Source organism: Notolepis coatsorum, assembly GCF_963971535.1.
Source record: "Notolepis coatsorum genome assembly, chromosome: 14".
NCBI classification, from domain to species: Eukaryota; Metazoa; Chordata; class Actinopteri; order Aulopiformes; family Paralepididae; genus Notolepis; species Notolepis coatsorum.
In genome coordinates, this window is record NC_140178.1 from 114,450,292 (window position 1) to 114,469,253 (window position 18,962).

The window sequence follows — 18,962 nt, forward strand, 5'->3', positions numbered from 1 at the left end:
AAAAGAACATTGCTGCTGCTGTTGCTGAAGAAATTATATTTATTTATAATACTTATTTATAAAGTATTAAGTTGTATAAATAATAAAGCAATGTCGATTCTGTTCTTAATTAATTGTCTTTTTTTCTTGCAAAAAAAATAATCAAAAAGAATCGATAAGAGTATCGATAAAGTACCGAACCGTTAAGCAGTATCGATAAGAGTAGTAGTATCGATAAAATCCTAACGATACCCATCCCTAGTCTAAAGTGAGTGTTTGTTTAAAGTGAGTGTGTAGATGTGTGTGCAATGAGATGGATGGGTTAATGTCGCATAGTCATTGAGCATCCTGATGGCCTGTGGATAGAAGCTACTTCTGAGTCTGTCTGTACTGGCCATGAGACTCCGGTATCGCTTGCCTGACCACAGCAGTTCAAAGAGGCAGTTGTTTGGGCGGCTAGAGTCTTTGACTATTCTCTGAGCCTTGGCCCTGCAACGCCTGGTGTAAATGTCCTGGAGAGAGGGAAGCCCACCTCCAATTGTGCATTCGGCTGATCGAGCCATGAATAGTCTGCTAGAATGAAACAGGAAGCTAGCTAGCTGTGGATCTGGGGAGGAGGAGGAGTAGTACACCTGTGACCCCTGTTTCAACATGGTTGAGGACTACAAATACCTCAGTCCACATCGACAACAAACTGAACGGGTCAAAACACGCAGAGGCACTACAAGAAGGGCCAGAGCCGACTCTACTTCCTCAGAAGGCTGAGATCCTTCCATATCTGTACAAGGATGTTGAGGATTTTCTACAAGTCGGTGGTGGCGGACGCCTTCTTGAACGCTGTGACCTGCTGGGGCAGCGGACTGAGAGCGGGGGACACAAACAGGCTGGATAAGCTGGTCAGGAAGGCCAGTAACTTGGTAAGGGTGGAGCTGGACTCTCTAGCGTTGGTGGCGGAGAGGAGGAGCCTCGCTAAGCTCCACGCCATCAGGGAAAACCCCTCCCACCCACTATACACGGAAGTGGCTGACAGGAGGAGCATGTTCAGTGCTAGGCTCACACTCCCTAGATGTAGCACTGAACAGCACAGGAAGTCCTTCATTCCGACAGCCATTAGACTTTATAATGCATCACTGTGCCTCACTGCATCACCACTGAGCATGGCTTAGTCTAGTGTCCGGCAGCGTGGCTACATGAGTAGAGCTCTGGACTCATGATCGGAAGATCACCGGTTCGAGCCCCGGTCAAGGCTGCTGTTGGAAAGTGGTGTTGTTGTCCAGCAGGGGGCACTTTATCCTCTGGACTTGTCAGTAACAATGCCCCTGTTATGGTGATAGGGACACTGTACAGCTGCGAGTGCCGTCCGTCGGATGAGACACTAAACCGAGGTCTTGACTGAATCTCGGTCGTTAAAGAACCCAGGACGCTTATCGTAAAGAGTAGGGTGTTCCCCAACGTTCCTGGCCAAATTCCCAATCAGGTCTCTGACATCAAGGCCACCTAATCATCCCTAGTGAGAGCACTATGTGTGTTAGTCTAGTGGTGAGAGCACTATGTGTGTTAGTCTAGTGGAGAGAGCACTGTGTGTGTTAGTCTAGTGGTGAGAGCCAGCAACCAGTCAAGCTAACGTTAGCTGGCTCCAGCAGCTTGTTGATGTCATCGGGAGCATTTAGCCTGCTGGCTTCCTAGCTCCACTTCAACCAGCATCGGGAGATCCAGCAGCTTGTCGATGTGCTAATAGCCTCAGCAACCTAACGTTAGCTGGCTCCATCGACAAGCTGCTGGAGCCAGCTAACGTTAGCTTGCTGAGGCTATTAGCACATCGACAAGCTGCTGGATCTCCCGATGCTGGTTGAAGTGGAGCTAGGTAGCCAGCAGGCTAAATGCTCCCGACGACATCAACAAGCTGCTGGAGCCAGCTAACGTTAGCTTGACTGGTTGCTGGCTAACTAATGAAGCTACTCGTCCCGGGAGATAACGGCGCTGCCTGGCTGGTTGTTGGCTAACTAATGTAGCTACTCGTCCCGTGAGGGCGTGAGATAACGGCGCTGGTTGTTGGCTAACTAATGTAGCTACTCATCCCGTGAGATAACGGCGCTGCCTGGCTGGTTGTTGGCTAACTAATGTAGCTACTCGTCCCGTGAGATAACGGCGCTGCCTGGCTGGTTGTTGGCTAACTAATGTAGCTAAATGTTGGCTAAATGCTCCGCGACGCTGAACTGCCTGGGCTGGTCTGTCTGTCGAATGCATCACAGTTAGACAGTAGCTATTGTTAGCTGCCCTTCCGGATTAGCTTTGAGCTAACTATCTTTCCCGACCCAAAGTATTGTTTATAGTGCATTTCTTGCCACCTTATAGCATTTGTACCTTTGTATGACAGTCTATAATGCTCCCGTTAGGTTTTTCCGGACGTTTTGGTAATGATTTTCACTATAAAATCATATTTCTAAATGACATGAAGTTGATAAACTGGCCGGAATAGCTTTGAGCTAACGGATCTTTGCCGATGCATTCCATTCTAAACGTAACGTTAGTTGTTCAAAACATTACCCGTCTATATAATTTGTTCCTCAACGTTATATAGACGGGTCATGTTTTGTAAACTAACGTTATGTTTAGAATGGAATGAATACATGGGTCGGGAAAGATAGTTAGCTCAAAGCTAATCCGGAAGGGCAGCTAACAGTAGCTACTGTCTAACTGTGATGCATTTTCTGTTTGCAGTCCAATGTTCACCAAAACACACACCCACACACTTATAATTTGTTCCTCAACGTTATATAGACAGGTCATGTTTTGTAAACTAACGTTATGTTTAGAATGGAATGAATACATGGGTCGGGAAAGATAGTTAGCTCAAAGCTAATCCGGCCTGTTTAACCACTAGCTTCTGTTAGCGAATGCTGGCTGAGCAAGGAAACTAACAGTAAACGTTTTTACATGAAATACAGCCCAAAAACCCTGCTGACAAACGTTTGCTTATTAAATACATTCTATACTATAATAATACAAACGTTTCATTGCCTCTCTGTGCCGACAAAGTTGTTTAAATAAGGGGAGAAAAGTAGCTAAAACCAATGTATTTGGATGGGACAAGAAGTACCATTGGCAACCGGAAGTCAGCCGGAAGTGCCTACTTTCAATTTGTGCAAGTGGAGAATTAAGAAACAACAATGAATACAAGAATGGTAACAATAGGTAGTAGTGGTAGTAACATCAAATACAGTATAAAATGAGGTAAGATAAAATACTCAGTTACAGAAAGTGTCTTGTGTGTAGTTTATTTGCATGCATGTTTGTGTTCAATAACAATAAGTAGTAGTAGTAAGATAAAATAAAATATAAAATGAGGTAAGATGAAATAAAATGGTCAACTATTAAAGAAAGTGTCTTGCGTAAAGGTGTATGTGCATGATAAGGTGAAGTGCCCGTCTGTGTTCAGGGTTAAACGTGAACTATAGCCTGATTTAAGAAGTCATATGTTATTCCTACTGTGTTAACCCTTTCACTATCACACTACAGAAGGTTAACCTTTCACTACCACGTTAACCGTCTGTAGTGTGATAGTGAAAGGTTAACCTTATGTAGTGTGGTAGTGAAAGGTTAACCTTCTGTAGTGTGGTAGTGAAAGGTTAACCTTATGTAGTGTGGTAGTGAAAGGTTAACCTTATGTAGTGTGGTAGTGAAAGGTTAACCGTCTGTAGTGTGGTAGTGAAAGGTTAACCTTATGTAGTGTGGTAGTGAAAGGTTAACCTTCTGTAGTGTGGTAGTGAAAGGTTAACCTTCTGTAGTGTGGTAGTGAAAGGTTAACCTTCTGTAGTGTGGTAGTGAAAGGTTAACCTTCTGTAGTGTGGTAGTGAAAGGTTAACCTTCTGTAGTGTGGTAGTGAAAGGTTAACCTTATGTAGTGTGGTAGTGAAAGGTTAACCTTCTGTAGTGTGGTAGTGAAAGGTTAACCTTCTGTAGTGTGGTAGTGAAAGGTTAACCTTCTGTAGTGTGGTAGTGAAAGGTTAACCTTCTGTAGTGTGGTAGTGAAAGGTTAACCTTCTGTAGTGTGGTAGTGAAAGGTTAACCTTCTGTAGTGTGGTAGTGAAAGGTTAACCTTCTGTAGTGTGGTAGTGAAAGGTTAACCTTCTGTAGTGTGGTAGTGAAAGGTTAACCTTCCGTAGTGTGGTAGTGAAAGGTTAACCTTCTGTAGTGTGGTAGTGAAAGGTTAACCTTCTGTAGTGTGGTAGTGAAAGGTTAAAGGGGAACTCCACTTTTTTTTGGAAATTAGCTTATTTAACATCTTCCCTGGAGTTAGACAAGAAGATGCATACCTTTTTTGTCTCTGTGCGTGCATTTTAGCTTTGGGAATAGACGCTCCGTTAGCATAGCTTAGCTTCATCACTGGAAGTGAGGCAGGACAGTAGCCTTACAGTGCCTTACAGTGTATTGCAAGGTCTGACATTGACCAAACTTGATATGCATGACCTTGGTGGGCTCTAGGTCAACTCCTGAAAAGGGGGTCAATGTCAGACTTTGCAATCAAAAGTTAGGGGGCTAATAACCCTTGCCATAATTTCAGTGCGCCCCCTAACTTTTGATTGCAAGGTCTGACATTGACCCCCTTTTCAGGAGTTGACCTAGAGCCCACCAAGGTCATGCATATCAAGTTTGGTCAATGTCAGACCTTGCAATACACTGTAAGGCACTGTAAGGCTACTGTCCTGCCTCACTTCCAGTGATGAAGCTAAGCTATGCTAACGGAGCGTCTATTCCCAAAGCTAAAATGCACGCACAGAGACAAAAAAGGTATGCATCTTCTTGTCTAACTCCAGGGAAGATGTTAAATAAGCTAATTTCCAAAAAAAGTGGAGTTCCCCTTTAACCTTCTGTAGTGTGGTAGTGAAAGGTTAACCTTCTGTAGTGTGGTAGTGAAAGGTTAACCTTCTGTAGTGTGGTAGTGAAAGGGTTAACCTTCTGTAGTGTGGTAGTGAAAGGTTAACCTTCCGTAGTGTGGTAGTGAAAGGGTTAACCTTCTGTAGTGTGGTAGTGAAAGGGTTAACCTTCTGTAGTGTGGTAGTGAAAGGGTTAACCTTCTGTAGTGTGGTAGTGAAAGGTTAACCTTCTGTAGTGTGGTAGTGAAAGTTAACCTTCTGTAGTGTGGTAGTGAAAGGTTAACCGTCTGTAGTGTGGTAGTGAAAGGTTAACCTTCTGTAGTGTGGTAGTGAAAGGTTAACCGTCTGTAGTGTGGTAGTGAAAGGTTAACCTTCTGTAGTGTGGTAGTGAAAGGTTAACCTTCTGTAGTGTGGTAGTGAAAGGTTAACCTTCTGTAGTGTGGTAGTGAAAGGTTAACCTTCTGTAGTGTGGTAGTGAAAGGGTTAACCTTCTGTAGTGTGGTAGTGAAAGGTTAACCTTCTGTAGTGTGGTAGTGAAAGGTTAACCTTCCGTAGTGTGGTAGTGAAAGGGTTAACCTTCTGTAGTGTGGTAGTGAAAGGTTAACCTTCCGTAGTGTGGTAGTGAAAGGGTTAACCTTCTGTAGTGTGGTAGTGAAAGGGTTAACCTTCTGTAGTGTGGTAGTGAAAGGTTAACCTTCCGTAGTGTGGTAGTGAAAGGGTTAACCTTCTGTAGTGTGGTAGTGAAAGGGTTAACCTTCTGTAGTGTGGTAGTGAAAGGTTAACCTTCTGTAGTGTGGTAGTGAAAGGGTTAAGACGGCCCAAGATATGGACCTCTCTGTTGCCTATACTCAATTTATACCTACCTACTGCATTCACTGTCTACACCCCCCCCCCCCTCCCCTCCAACTCACAATTGTCAAACCATTCATTCTTACGTATATCTTATATGGTACAATATATCAATATATGTTATATTAGATCTCTGGTGTGGTGTGGCTGTGAGTGATGCAGTTTGTCATTTGACCAGTAGATGGTGCTATGTTACTTCCTAAGGTTAACCATGCTGCTGTTCTGGCTAAACCATGAGGACACAACAGTCCCAGCCCGGTCTGGCCCGGTTGTGAAAGATGTCTGCCTCAGCCGGGGTCCAGCCAGGTCTTCTCGTCCTTTGGATGAGACGCTAAACCGAGGTCCTGATAGATTTCGGTCGATAAAGAACCCAGGATGCCTATCGTAAAGAGTAGGGGGTTCCCCCGAAGTTCCTGGCCAAATTCCCAATCAGGTCTCTGACATCAAGGCCACCTAATCATCCCTTCCCCCGTTAATTGGCTGATCTCAATCCCTGTCTCCTGAGCCGTTCAGCCATTGTGTAGTGTGATCATGTGTGCCGGGTGCCAGTGTATGGTAGTTAGGTATGGGTACCGAATTCGGTACTTTTTAGGTACCGAACCGAAACACGTCGGTACTACCGAGTATCGATTCAAGTGAGATACCAAAAAAAATTAAATAAAAAATTAACGTTAAAAAAAAAAAATCTTCTTTCATGTCAACGTTCACACGCACAATATATGCTTACCTAGGATTTGACTTGATTCAACAACAAAGCAGTCGGAGCAATGGCAAGCCGAAAACGGTCGAAATTGTAGTTATTTTAAGTTTGGATTATTTTTTTCACGACTAAATAAAATGTTTTGAGACTAAAGTACCGAAAAAAGGTATCGTTGGGTACCGGTACCGTATCGGTTCAAATGTGAAAGGTACTCATCCCTAATGGTAGTCATTGTGTAGTGTGATGTGTGCCGGGTGCCAGTGTATGGTAGTCATTGTGTAGTGTGATGTGTGCCGGGTGCCAGTGTATGGTAGTCATTGTGTAGTGTGATGTGTGCCGGGTGCCAGTGTATGGTAGTCATTGTGTAGTGTGATGTGTGTCTGGTGCCAGTGTATGGTAGTCATTGTGTAGTGCGATGTGTGCCGGGTGCCAGTGTATGGTAGTCATTGTGTAGTGTGATGTGTGTCTGGTGCCAGTGTATGGTAGTCATTGTGTAGTGTGATGTGTGTCTGGTGCCAGTGTATGGTAGTCATTGTGTAGTGTGATGTGTGTCTGGTGCCAGTGTATGGTAGTCATTGTGTAGTGTGATGTGTGTCTGGTGCCAGTGTATGGTAGTCATTGTGTAGTGTGATGTGTGCCGGGTGTCAGTGTATGGTAGTCATTGTGTAGTGTGATGTGTGTCTGGTGCCAGTGTATGGTAGTCATTGTGTAGTGCGATGTGTGCCGGGTGCCAGTGTATGGTAGTCATTGTGTAGTGTGATGTGTGTCTGGTGCCAGTGTATGGTAGTCATTGTGTAGTGTGATGTGTGCCGGGTGTCAGTGTATGGTAGTCATTGTGTAGTGTGATGTGTGCCGGGTGCCAGTGTATGGTAGTCATTGTGTAGTGTGATGTGTGCCGGGTGCCTGTGTATGGTAGTCATTGTGTAGTGTGATGTGTGTCTGGTGCCAGTGTATGGTAGTCATTGTGTAGTGTGATGTGTGCCTGGTGACAGTGTATGGTAGTCATTGTGTAGTGTGATGTGTGCCTGGTGACAGTGTATGGTAGTCATTGTGTAGTGTGATGTGTGTCTGGTGCCAGTGTATGGTAGTCATTGTGTAGTGTGATGTGTGTCTGGTGCCAGTGTATGGTAGTCATTGTGTAGTGTGATGTGTGTCTGGTGCCAGTGTATGGTAGTCATTGTGTAGTGTGATGTGTGCCTGGTGACAGTGTATGGTAGTCATTGTGTAGTGTGATGTGTGTCTGGTGCCAGTGTATGGTAGTCATTGTGTAGTGTGATGTGTGCCTGGTGACAGTGTATGGTAGTCATGGTGTAGTGTGATGTGTGTCTGGTGACAGTGTATGGTAGTCATTGTGTAGTGTGATGTGTGTCTGGTGCCAGTGTATGGTAGTCATTGTGTAGTGTGATGTGTGCCTGGTGACAGTGTATGGTAGTCATTGTGTAGTGTGATGTGTGTCTGGTGCCAGTGTATGGTAGTCATTGTGTAGTGTGATGTGTGTCTGGTGCCAGTGTATGGTAGTCAGTGTGTAGTGTGATGTGTGTCTGGTGCCAGTGTATGGTAGTCAGTGTGATGTGTGCCTGGTGTCAGTGTATGGTAGTCAGTGTGTAGTGTGATGTGTGCCGGGTGCCAGTGTATGGTAGTCATTGTGTAGTGTGATGTGTGTCTGGTGCCAGTGTATGGTAGTCATTGTGTAGTGTGATGTGTGCCGGGTGCCAGTGTATGGTAGTCATTGTGTAGTGTGATGTGTGCCGGGTGCCAGTGTATGGTAGTCATTGTGTAGTGTGATGTGTGCCGGGTGCCAGTGTATGGTAGTCATTGTGTAGTGTGATGTGTGTCTGGTGACAGTGTATGGTAGTCATTGTGTAGTGTGATGTGTGCCGGGTGCCAGTGTATGGTAGTCATTGTGTAGTGTGATGTGTGTCTGGTGCCAGTGTATGGTAGTCATTGTGTAGTGTGATGTGTGCCGGGTGCCAGTGTATGGTAGTCATTGTGTAGTGTGATGTGTGCCGGGTGCCAGTGTATGGTAGTCATTGTGTAGTGTGATGTGTGCCGGGTGCCAGTGTATGGTAGTCATTGTGTAGTGTGATGTGTGCCGGGTGACAGTGTATGGTAGTCATTGTGTAGTGTGATGTGTGCCGGGTGCCAGTGTATGGTAGTCATTGTGTAGTGTGATGTGTGTCTGGTGCCAGTGTATGGTAGTCATTGTGTAGTGTGATGTGTGCCGGGTGCCAGTGTATGGTAGCCATTGAGCCTGCGTAGCCCAAGGTTGGCTCCTACCAGTGGTGGTGAAGGAGGCAACGTTCCTGTTGTAAATCGCTTTGAGTGTCTAGAAAAGCGTTATATAAATGCAATTAATTAATTAATTAATAGGTCTGGCCAGGTTCTAAAGACAATGGAGACACTCACTGAGTGCCAGACAGGCCACAGCACGGCTGAACCCTGGCTAGTGGAGACGAGGCCACAGCACGGCTAGACCCTGACTAGTGGAGACGAGGCCACAGCACGGCTGAACCCTGGCTAGTGGAGACAAGGCCACAGCACGGCTAAACTCGGTCTAGTGGAGACGAGGCCACAGCACGGCTAAACCCTGGCTAGTGGAGACAAGGCCACAGCACGGCTAAACTTGGTCTAGTGGAGACAAGGCCACAGCACGGCTAAACCCTGGCTAGTGGAGACAAGGCCACAGCACGGCTAAACCCTGGCTAGTGGAGACAAGGCCACAGCACGGCTAAACCCTGGCTAGTGGAGACGAGGCCACAGCACGGCTAAACCCTGGCTAGTGGAGACAAGGCCACAGCACGGCTAAACCCTGGCTAGTGGAGACAAGGCCACAGCACGACTAAACCCTGGCTAGTGGAGACAAGGCCACAGCACGACTAAACCCTGGCTAGTGGAGACAAGGCCACAGCACGGCTAGACCCTGGCTAGTGGAGACGAGGCCACAGCACGGCTAGACCCTGGCTAGAGGAGACAAGGCCACGGCACGACTAAACCCTGGCTAGTGGAGACGAGGCCACGGCACGACTAAACCCTGGCTAGTGGAGACAAGGCCACAGCTTGGATACGTGAGAGTTGTAATAAGATATTTAAAGATATAAGAGATTAAACACTTTTTTTTTCTTCTTTTTATTATCGCTTTTCCTGGTCAGACATGACCGACCGATGCAGTGAGGGTGAAACGGAAGAGAGAGCAGGGGAAGACATTCGGCAAATAACGGCGGGTCCGGGAATCGAACTCTGGTCTGCCGACCCGCGACGCAGCGCGGTACATGGTGTGCTACTGGAGCGCCCTGAGATTAAACACTTTTGAGGGTATTTATTATAAAAAGTGATTAAGCTTATTTTCTTATTTTTGAGATCGATGTCATACTGTGACACTGAAATGAAAAAATATTTCATCAACTAAGATATTTAGTCAACAAAAGGCTTACCTGTATGCCTGATATGTGGTGCGAAATTTGCGAACAATGAAAAATTTACTTTTTATTTTATAGATTTTCCACAAATAAGGGAAGGACTCTAATAGAGCTGCATAGTTCAGGGTTTTATTTCAAAGTAGGTCTACAGATTCCAGTGTTTTTTCTCCTTTTCTGTGTGTTATTTCAAAGTAGGTCTACACATGGTATTCTTTTTTCAAAGTGGACTACTTTCTATTTTATAAATGTTCCACAAATAAGGGAAAGACTCAAATATACCTGAATAGTTCTGGGTTTTATTTCAAAGTCGGTCTACAGACACCAGTGTTTTGTCTCCTCTTCTGTGTTTTATTTAAAAATAGGTCTACACAGCCAGTATTTGTTCTCCTCTTCATAAGAGTTTGAGGTTTTCCTTTGTTATAACAGCAATTAAAAAGTCAAACATTTTCTTTTTGTTGCTTTATAATCCCATTAATGCAACAAACTGTGTGCTATAAGTATAAAGTATAATAAATCGCAAATTACTTTGGGTCAGGCGTTTTATGCTAAATGTGGGGTATGCTTGGGGATATATAAAACGTTATACACTGTGTTATCTTCATTTTAAGGGTAAATAGGTTGTGCGGCTCCCTGAGCATTTTATTTTGTGGGACGGGGGAAAAGTGGCTCTTTTGATAGTAAAGGTTGCTGACCCCTGGTCTAGTGTGTACGTGTCTGTGCACGTCGCGTGTCTTTGTCTTTTTAGCTACTGATTCCAGTGACTGTGTTGTCCTGGTCCTTTTAGACTTGTCGGCCGCTTTTGACACAGTGGACCATGACATTTTAATTGCCCGCCTTGAACAGTGGGTGGGCATCAGAGGCATAGCCCTTGAATGGTTCATGTCTTACCTGGCAGATGGATCCTTTTGTGTCAAGCTCGAGGACTCTGTGTCCTCTACTGCCCCCCTATTGTACGGTGTACCCCAGGGCTCGATACTTGGCGCCGTCCTGTTCTCTATTTATTTATTGCCCCTTGGTTCCATCCTCAGAAAGCACGGCATTCCTTTTCACTGCTACGCTGATGACAGCCAGATCTATATGCCACTAAAAAAGTCTGGCTCTTTTTCCATAGACCCGCTGACCAAATGCCTCGATGACATTAAATCCTGGATGGCATTGAATTTTTTAAATTTTAATGACAAAAAGACGGAGGTCATGGTTTTTGGTGGCCCCGCTGTGACCTCACTGCTAGATCTGGGTTCGCTGGCACAACATGTCAAACCAATAGTAAAGAACCTAGGTGTAAAGATCGACCCAGACCTTAAATTTGACAGCCAGATCAAGGCCGTGGTTAAAACAAGTTTTTTCCAGTTGAGGCAGCTGGCCAAAATTAAGCCCATCCTGCACGCCCAGCATTTTGAAGCAGTAATCCATGCATTTGTGACTACCAGGCTGGATTACTGCAATGCACTTTATATAGGGGTGAGTGGATCCTCAGTGGCTCGCCTTCAGATGGTGCAGAACGCCGCTGCCCGTCTTTTAACTGGCACTCGTAAATACGACCACATCTCACCGATTTTATTTTCACTCCACTGGCTCCCAGTGCACTTTAGGATTCATTTTAAAATTCTTTTATTCGCTTTTAAAGCCCTTCATGACCTTGCTCCACCCTACCTCTCTGAGCTGTTGCAGGTCTATACACCTTCTCGCTCTCTCAGGTCAGCTGACCAGCTGCTCCTAGTAGTGCCTACAACTAGGCGTAAGCTCAGGGGGGACCGTGCTTTCTCCGTTGCCGCCCCCAAAATGTGGAATGAGCTGCCACTGCAGATTAGGCAGGCCTCATCACTGCCCCGTTTTAAAGGCCTCCTTAAGACCCACCTCTTCTCTCTGGCTTTCGACACCATGTAGCTTGTTGATTTTATGATCTTATTGTCTTACTGTGTTGTTGTTGTATCGTTTTGTTACTGTTTCCCTTGCTTTTAAATGTTTTTTTTTAAGTACTCTATTTAAACTTGTATTGCTGCCTATATTTACCTAATGTTTTTTATCTCTGTTTTGGTACTCTTGTTTTTTTTCTATTTTTAGTGCTGCTAATAGTTTTTAATATGCTCCCCCTGTACAGCACTTTGTGCCCCTGTGGCTGTTAAAGCGCTTTATAAATAAAGTTGGATTGGATGGATTGGATTGGATTGGTCAGCCTGTATGTCCGCGTGCATGAGTGCGTGGTGGTACGCACATTTACGTGCACATAATGTGCGTGTGTCTGTCTTATTGATAACGATCTGTGATTGATAGAGAGTGAGGTACCCGGCCTGCATCTGGCCGGGGCAGTATATATATATATATACAGTCATATATTTAGCGACTTTTGGCATCTTGTGTCAATGAGTTAAATTGATGGTTAGTTTTGTGGAGGTGCCATTGATAACGATCTGTATTCTTATCTTGGCGACCCCCAAGATCCGAGATGGCCAGATTTAGGGTCAACGTGTCTTGTATGGGGGTGGCGGAAGAGGAAGAGAGGGAGAGTGTGTGTGTGTGTGTGTGTGTGTGTGTGTGATTGAAAGAGAGAGAGAAGGGGGGGGGGGGTGTTGTGTGTGCTTGTGGAATGTCTCTGCAGCCTGGCATTTTTAATTGAGCTCTAGCTCTGGCCTGTCTTTTATTTATTTTTTTACATGTTTTGGCCTTAAATAGTTTCAAAATATCTGAAATATTTCTGAAAATAAGTTACAAAAGTAAAAAAAAAAAAAAAAAAAAAATTATTATCATAAAAAAGTGTTTTCTATACAGAGATATCGACATCGGTAAATATCGGTATCGGCCAGAACAGCAATATTAATATCGGTTATTGGTATCGGCCACAATTTTCACATCGGTGCATCACTAATTCAGTATTATTTATCACTGGCTAGACATGGCCACAGTGTTAACTGCTACTGTAGACCTGGTAGAACTGGTATACTGACTTGCATATCGTTCACTCATTTATTCACATTTTCAATCATATTTGTATACGTACATTTATGTTTATTGATAACCTGCTTAATCTGTTTCGTCATATTGGGGTAGACTATTTGTACAGGGCAGGCTTAGGTTAGCTATATATCTGCATGTGGGGTTGACTTAGGATAGTGTGTATATTATACCAGGGTGGGTTGTACATAGTGATATTATACCAGGGTGGGTTGTACATAGTGATATTATTGATAGTGTGTATATTATACCAGGGTGGGTTGTACATAGTGATATTATTGATAGTGTGTATATTATACCAGGGTGGGTTGTACATAGTGATATTATTGATAGTGTGTATATTGTACCAGGGTGGGTTGTACATAGTGATATTATTGATAGTGTGTATATTGTACCAGGGTGGGTTGTACATAGTGATATTATTGATAGTGTGTATATTATACCAGGGTGGGTTGTACATAGTGATATTATTGATAGTGTGTATATTATACCAGGGTGGTTGTACATAGTGATATTATTGATAGTGTGTATATTATACCAGGGTGGGTTGTACATAGTGATATTATTGATAGTGTGTATATTATACCAGGGTGGGTTGTACATAGTGATATTATTGATAGTGTGTATATTATACCAGGGTGGGTTGTACATAGTGATATTATTGATAGTGTGTATATTATACATACTGTACATAGTGATATTATTGATAGTGTATATTGTACATACTGTACATAGTGATATTAGTATAGTGATATTATTGATAGAATGAGTATATTATACATACTGTACATAGTGATTATTATTGATAGTGTATATTATACATACTGTACATAGTGATATTATTATAGTTATATTATTGATGGTGTGTATATTATACATACTGTACATAGTGATATTATTATAGTGATTTCTTTTTTTTTTATCCACTTTTTCTCCCATTTCTATATTTTCTCCCATCCCAATTTTCGTATCATCCAATTCAACCCTCCCCTGTCACGGACGCTGTTTCTTGCCTCCCACAAGCCGGCTGCAATGTGGACTAAGTCATACATAGCACAAGTCCCCTCCGGTACTTGAGGTAACGGCAGTCGCATCTTTTCACCTGCGCAGCTCGATCTCTCAGTGGCGAGGAGTAACGCGTGGGAGGCTCACGCTGCCCCGACACTTCCTGATTCTACTGCGCAGGCGCACCAACCGACCTGTAGGAGTCGCTGTCCAAAACGCCCGATCCCCACCCATCAGTTTCCCACCCCCTAATACGGCCAATGTGTATTAGTACGGACGACCAGCTAAACTGAAAGCAAATGTGGAGCGTCTCCAGCATTTCGTGGCGAGCGCCTTGCCCACTACGCCACGTAGCCGCCCATTATAGTGATATTATTGATAGTGAGTATATTATACATACTGTACATAGTGATATTATTATAGTGATATTATTGATAGTGAGTATATTGTACATACTGTACATAGTGATATTATTATAGTGATATTATTGATAGTGAGTATATTGTACATACTGTACATAGTGATATTATTATAGTGATATTATTGATAGTGTATATTATACATACTGTACATAGTGATATTATTATAGTGATATTATTGATAGTGTATATTATACATACTGTACATAGTGATATTATTATAGTGATATTATTGATAGTGAGTATATTATACATACTGTACATAGTGATCATATAGAGTGTAATATGCTTCAATAGACCTGGCACCAGTCTGACACCAAGCAGAGCATAGAACGCTGGCGTTCTGACAATAACGACTCTTCCGTCTTTTATAGTTTGTTTACAGAAAGATTTTACAGAAAGATTACTGTAATCATTACAGCATCAATAAATTAAGTGATTAATCTCTCTGTGATTATCTAATGTGGTGTTGAAATATTGTTCTGAATACTGTCCTTATCTCTCTCTCTCCCCCCTCTCTACGCTCTCTCTCTCCCCCTCCCTCTCTCTCTCTCTCTCCCCGTCTCTCCCTCTCCCCTCTCCCTCTCTCTCTCCCCCTCTCCTCTCCTCCCTCCCTCCCCCTCTCTCCCTCTCTCCCTCTCCCCTCTCTCCCTCTCCCCCCTCTCCCCCCTCCTCCGCCCTCCCTCTCTCCTCCCCCTCTCCCTCCTCTCTCTCCCCGTCTCTCCTCTCCCCCTCTCTCTCCCCCTCTCCCCCCCTCCTCCGCCCTCCTCTCTCTCTCCATGTCTCTCCCTCTCTCCCTCTCTCTCTCCCCGTCTCTCCCTCTCCCCCTCCCTCCCCCCTCTCCCACCCTCCTCCGCCCTCCCTCTCTCTCCTCCCCTCCCCTCCTCTCCCCCTCCCTCTCCCCCCTCTCCCCCCTCCTCCGCCCTCCCTCTCTCCTCCCCCTCTCCCTCCTCTCCCCCCCCTCCTCTGCCCTCCCTCTCTCTCCCCCTCTCTCCCTCTCTCCCTCTCTCCCTCTCCCCCTCTCCCCTCTCTCCCTCTCCCCCTCTCCCCCCTCTCCTCCGCCCTCCCTCTCTCTCCCTGTCTCCCCCTCTCTCCCTCCCTCTCTCCTCCCCCTCTCCCTCCCTCCCCCCCTCCTCCGCCCTCCCTCTCTCTCTCCCCCTCCTCCGCCCCCCTCTCTCTCCCCCCTCCTCCGCCCTCCCTCTCTCTCTCCCCCTCTCGCCCTCCCTCTCCCTCTCCCCCTCGCCCCCTCCTCCCTCCGCCCTCCCTCTCTCCTCCCCCTCTCCCCTCTCCCCCCCTCCTCTGCCCTCCCTCTCTCTCTCCCCTCTCCCCCTCCCCCTCTCCCCCTCTCCCCCTCTCTCCCTCTCCCCCTCTCCCCCCTCTCCCCCTCTCTCCCTCTCCCCCCCTCCTCCGCCGTCCCTCTCTCCTCCCCCCTCCCTCCCCCCCCCTCCCCGCCCTCCCTCCTCCTCCCCCTCTCCCTCCTCTCCCCCCCCCTCCTCTGCCCTCTCTCTCTCTCCCCTCTCTCCCTCTCTCCCTCTCCCCCTCTCGCTCTCCCCTCTCTCCCTCTCCCCCTCTCTCCTCTCCCCCCCTCCCCCCCCTCCTCTCTCCTCCCCCTCTCCCTCCTCTCCCCCTCTCTCCCTCTCTCCCTCTCCCCCTCTCTCCCTCTCCCCCCTCTCCCTCTCTCCCTCTCCCCCTCTCTCCCTCTCCCCCTCTCCCCCCCTCTCCCCCCTCCCTCTCTCCTCCCCTCTCTCCCTCTCCCCCTCTCTCCCTCCCCTCCCCCCTCTCCCTCTCTCCCTCTCCCCCTCTCTCCCTCTCCCCCTCTCCCCCCCCTCCTCTCCCTCTCTCTCTCCTCCCCTCTCTCCCTCTCCCTCTCCCCCTCTCTCGCTCTCCCCTCTCTCCCTCTCCCCCTCCCCCCCCTCTCCCCCCTCCCTCTCTCCTCCCCCTCTCCCTCCTCTCCCCCTCTCCCTCTCCCTCTCCCCCTCTCTCCCTCTCCCCCCTCTCCCTCTCTCCCTCTCCCCCTCTCTCCCTCTCCCCCCTCTCCCTCCTCCCTCCCTCCCTCTCTCCCTCTCTCCCTCTCCCTCCCCTCCCCTCTCCCCCCTCCTCTGCCCTCCCTCTCCCCCTCTCTCCCTCTCCCCCTCTCCCCCTCTCTCCCTCTCCCCCCTCCTCCGCCGTCCCTCTCTCCTCCCCTCTCCCTCCTCTCCCCCCCTCCTCCGCCCTCCCTCTCTCCTCCCCTCTCCCTCCTCTCCCCCCCTCCTCTGCCCTCTCTCTCTCTCCCTCTCCCCCTCTCTCCCTCTCCCCCCTCCCTCTCTCCCTCTCCCCTCTCTCCCTCTCCCCCTCTCCCCCCCTCCCTCTCTCCTCCCCCTCTCCCTCCTCTCCCCCTCTCTCCCTCTCCCCCTCTCTCCCTCTCCCTCTCCCCCCTCTCCCTCTCTCCCTCTCCCCCTCTCTCCCTCTCCCCCCTCTCCCCCCTCCCTCTCTCCTCCCCCTCTCTCCCTCTCCCCTCTCCCTCTCTCCTCTCCCCCTCCCTCTCCCTCCTCTCCCCCTCTCCCCCTCTCCCCTCTCCCCCCCTCCTCCGCCCTCCCTCTCCCTCCCTCTCCCCCCTCCTCCGCCCTTCCTCTCTCCTCCTCCCCTCTCCCCCTCCCCTCTCTCCCTCTCCCCCTCTCTCCCTCTCCCCCCTCTCCCTCCTCTGCCCTCCCTCCCCCTCTCCCCTCCCTCCCCCTCTCCCCTCTTCCCCCTCTCCCCTCTCCCCCTCTCCCCCCCTCCTCCGCCCTCCTCTCCTCCCCTCTCCCCCCTCTCCCCCCTCCTCCGCCCCTCCCCTCTCCTCCCCCTCTCCCTCCTCTCCCCCCAGTCTCTCTCTAGGGGTCCAGGGTCAGACCATGTTGTCGGCGGTGGTGTTCAGCACCTTGCTGTGGCTCTCTCTGATCCTGACGCTGAGGTTCAGTCTCAAGCTGCTGCTCTCCTACCACCGCTGGATGTTCGAGCAGCACGGCCGCGTCTCCACCACCACCAAGGTCTGGGTGGTGAGTGGGACCGCTGGTAGTTTTTAACGGCACGGCCCGGCAGAATATTAAAGGCAACCAACTTGTGTTCAGCTTTTCGTTCAGCGTTTCTCTGATTGGCCACACGGCCAATCAATCAATCCACTAGCACACGCCCTTGCGGCAAGAGAGACGCGGCAGAAGCGCTGGTCGAACCAGCGGTGTTCTGTTGTGTGACTGTACTACAGCGGTGTTCTGTTGTGTGACTGTACTACAGCGGTGTTCTGTTGTGTGACTGTACTACAGCGTGTTCTGTTGTGTGACTGTACTCTACAGCGGTGTTCTGTTGTGTGACTGTACTAAACACTTCCACCACATGACCGACATTTGACATACAGTACACCTCCTATCTATGTTGGGATTATGTTTGGTCATGACAAAACAATAAAAATCGCTACTGTTAGTAATGCTGCCACCACCCACTTCAATGACAGAGCTCTCATATTTGCGAATGCATAAACTATATCTTAAATTATGGCGATGTGTCTAATATGGCTGTCGCGAAGTCATTGATAAGCGACAGCCATATTAGACACATAGCCATAATTGAAGATATAGTTTATGCATTCGCAAAATATGAGAGCTCTGTCATTGAAGGGCTTCGTTCTACAACGGAGCACGGCCGCTGCTGCTGGAGCTGGACCGAGTAGAGCCGGCGGCGGTGCACGGAAGCCGGGGACTAACCACCGCATCGCCCCGCTGACGTTAAAAACGCGAAATAACGTTACTGATGTACAGTGACACCCAGAGTTTCTAGTTACAGTAGTGACGCGTGAATCGAGATAGTCCTAACACTAGTCTGTAACAGTGTTTATTATTAAGAGTCAGATAGTCCTAACAGTGTTTATAGTCCTAACACAGTGTTTATTAGTAAGAGTCAGATAGTCCTAACAGTGTTTATTATTAAGAGTCAGATAGTCGTAACAGTGTTTATTATTAAGAGTCCTAACAGTGTTTATTATTAATTAACGTCATAAACGAACTACCAGATGTATTTTCTAGTCAGCGCATTTCATAACTGTATGGGCTTTGTTTATACATGTACAGTGACGAGTGAATCTACCGTTGGTTGTTAAAAACGCGAAACATAATAATCAGTCAGCAGCGCTCCACTGCTACCGCAGCTGAACACAAGTTGGTTGGTACAGCAGCTGAACACCCAAAATGGTGGTACAGCAGCTGAACACAAGTTGGTTGGTACAGCAGCTGAACACAAGTTGGTTGGTACAGCAGCTGAACACAAGTTGGTTGGTACAGCAGCTGAACACAAGTTGGTTGGTACAGCAGCTGAACACAAGTTGGTTGGTACAGCAGCTGAACACAAGTTGGTTGGTACACAAGTTGGTTGCCCGCGCTGCCGCGCTTGCTCCTTGGATTTCATTTGGGACGTGGGACGGCTGCGCTTGCCTGCGCGTGGGGGCGGGGGGTCGCGGCCAATCAGAGAAAAGCCGAACACAAGTTGGTTGCCTTTAATATTCACGCGGCCCGGCAGGGTTGTAACGACAGACACACTGATCCACGGTCTGTTGGTGACTCTGCCTGGAGCGGGACTCCACAGTGAGAGAGAGCTCCCCTCGCGTTCCTGACTGGAACCAACCGGAATTATCTTTGAACCGGTATCGTGATACTCTCTCTCTCTCTCTTTCTCTCTCCCTTTCTTTCTTTCTTTCTTCTCTCTCTCTCTCTCTCTCTCTCTCTCTCTCTCTCTCTCTCTCTCTCTCTCTCTCTCTCTCT

At 47.5% G+C, this 18,962-nt stretch overlaps 1 protein-coding gene across 1 annotated transcript in view; it reads left to right on the plus strand.

The window, feature by feature from the left end:
- Positions 1-18,962, plus strand: part of LOC311240727 (carnitine O-palmitoyltransferase 1, liver isoform-like) — a gene marked incomplete at its 3' end in the record, with an annotated part of 221,994 nt that overhangs the window by 43,080 nt on the left and 159,952 nt on the right. The window contains exon 4 of the mRNA XM_084329300.1: positions 17,039-17,210. Coding sequence (XP_084185426.1) covers positions 17,039-17,210 — 172 coding nt within the window. The remainder of the gene's footprint in view (positions 1-17,038; positions 17,211-18,962) is intronic.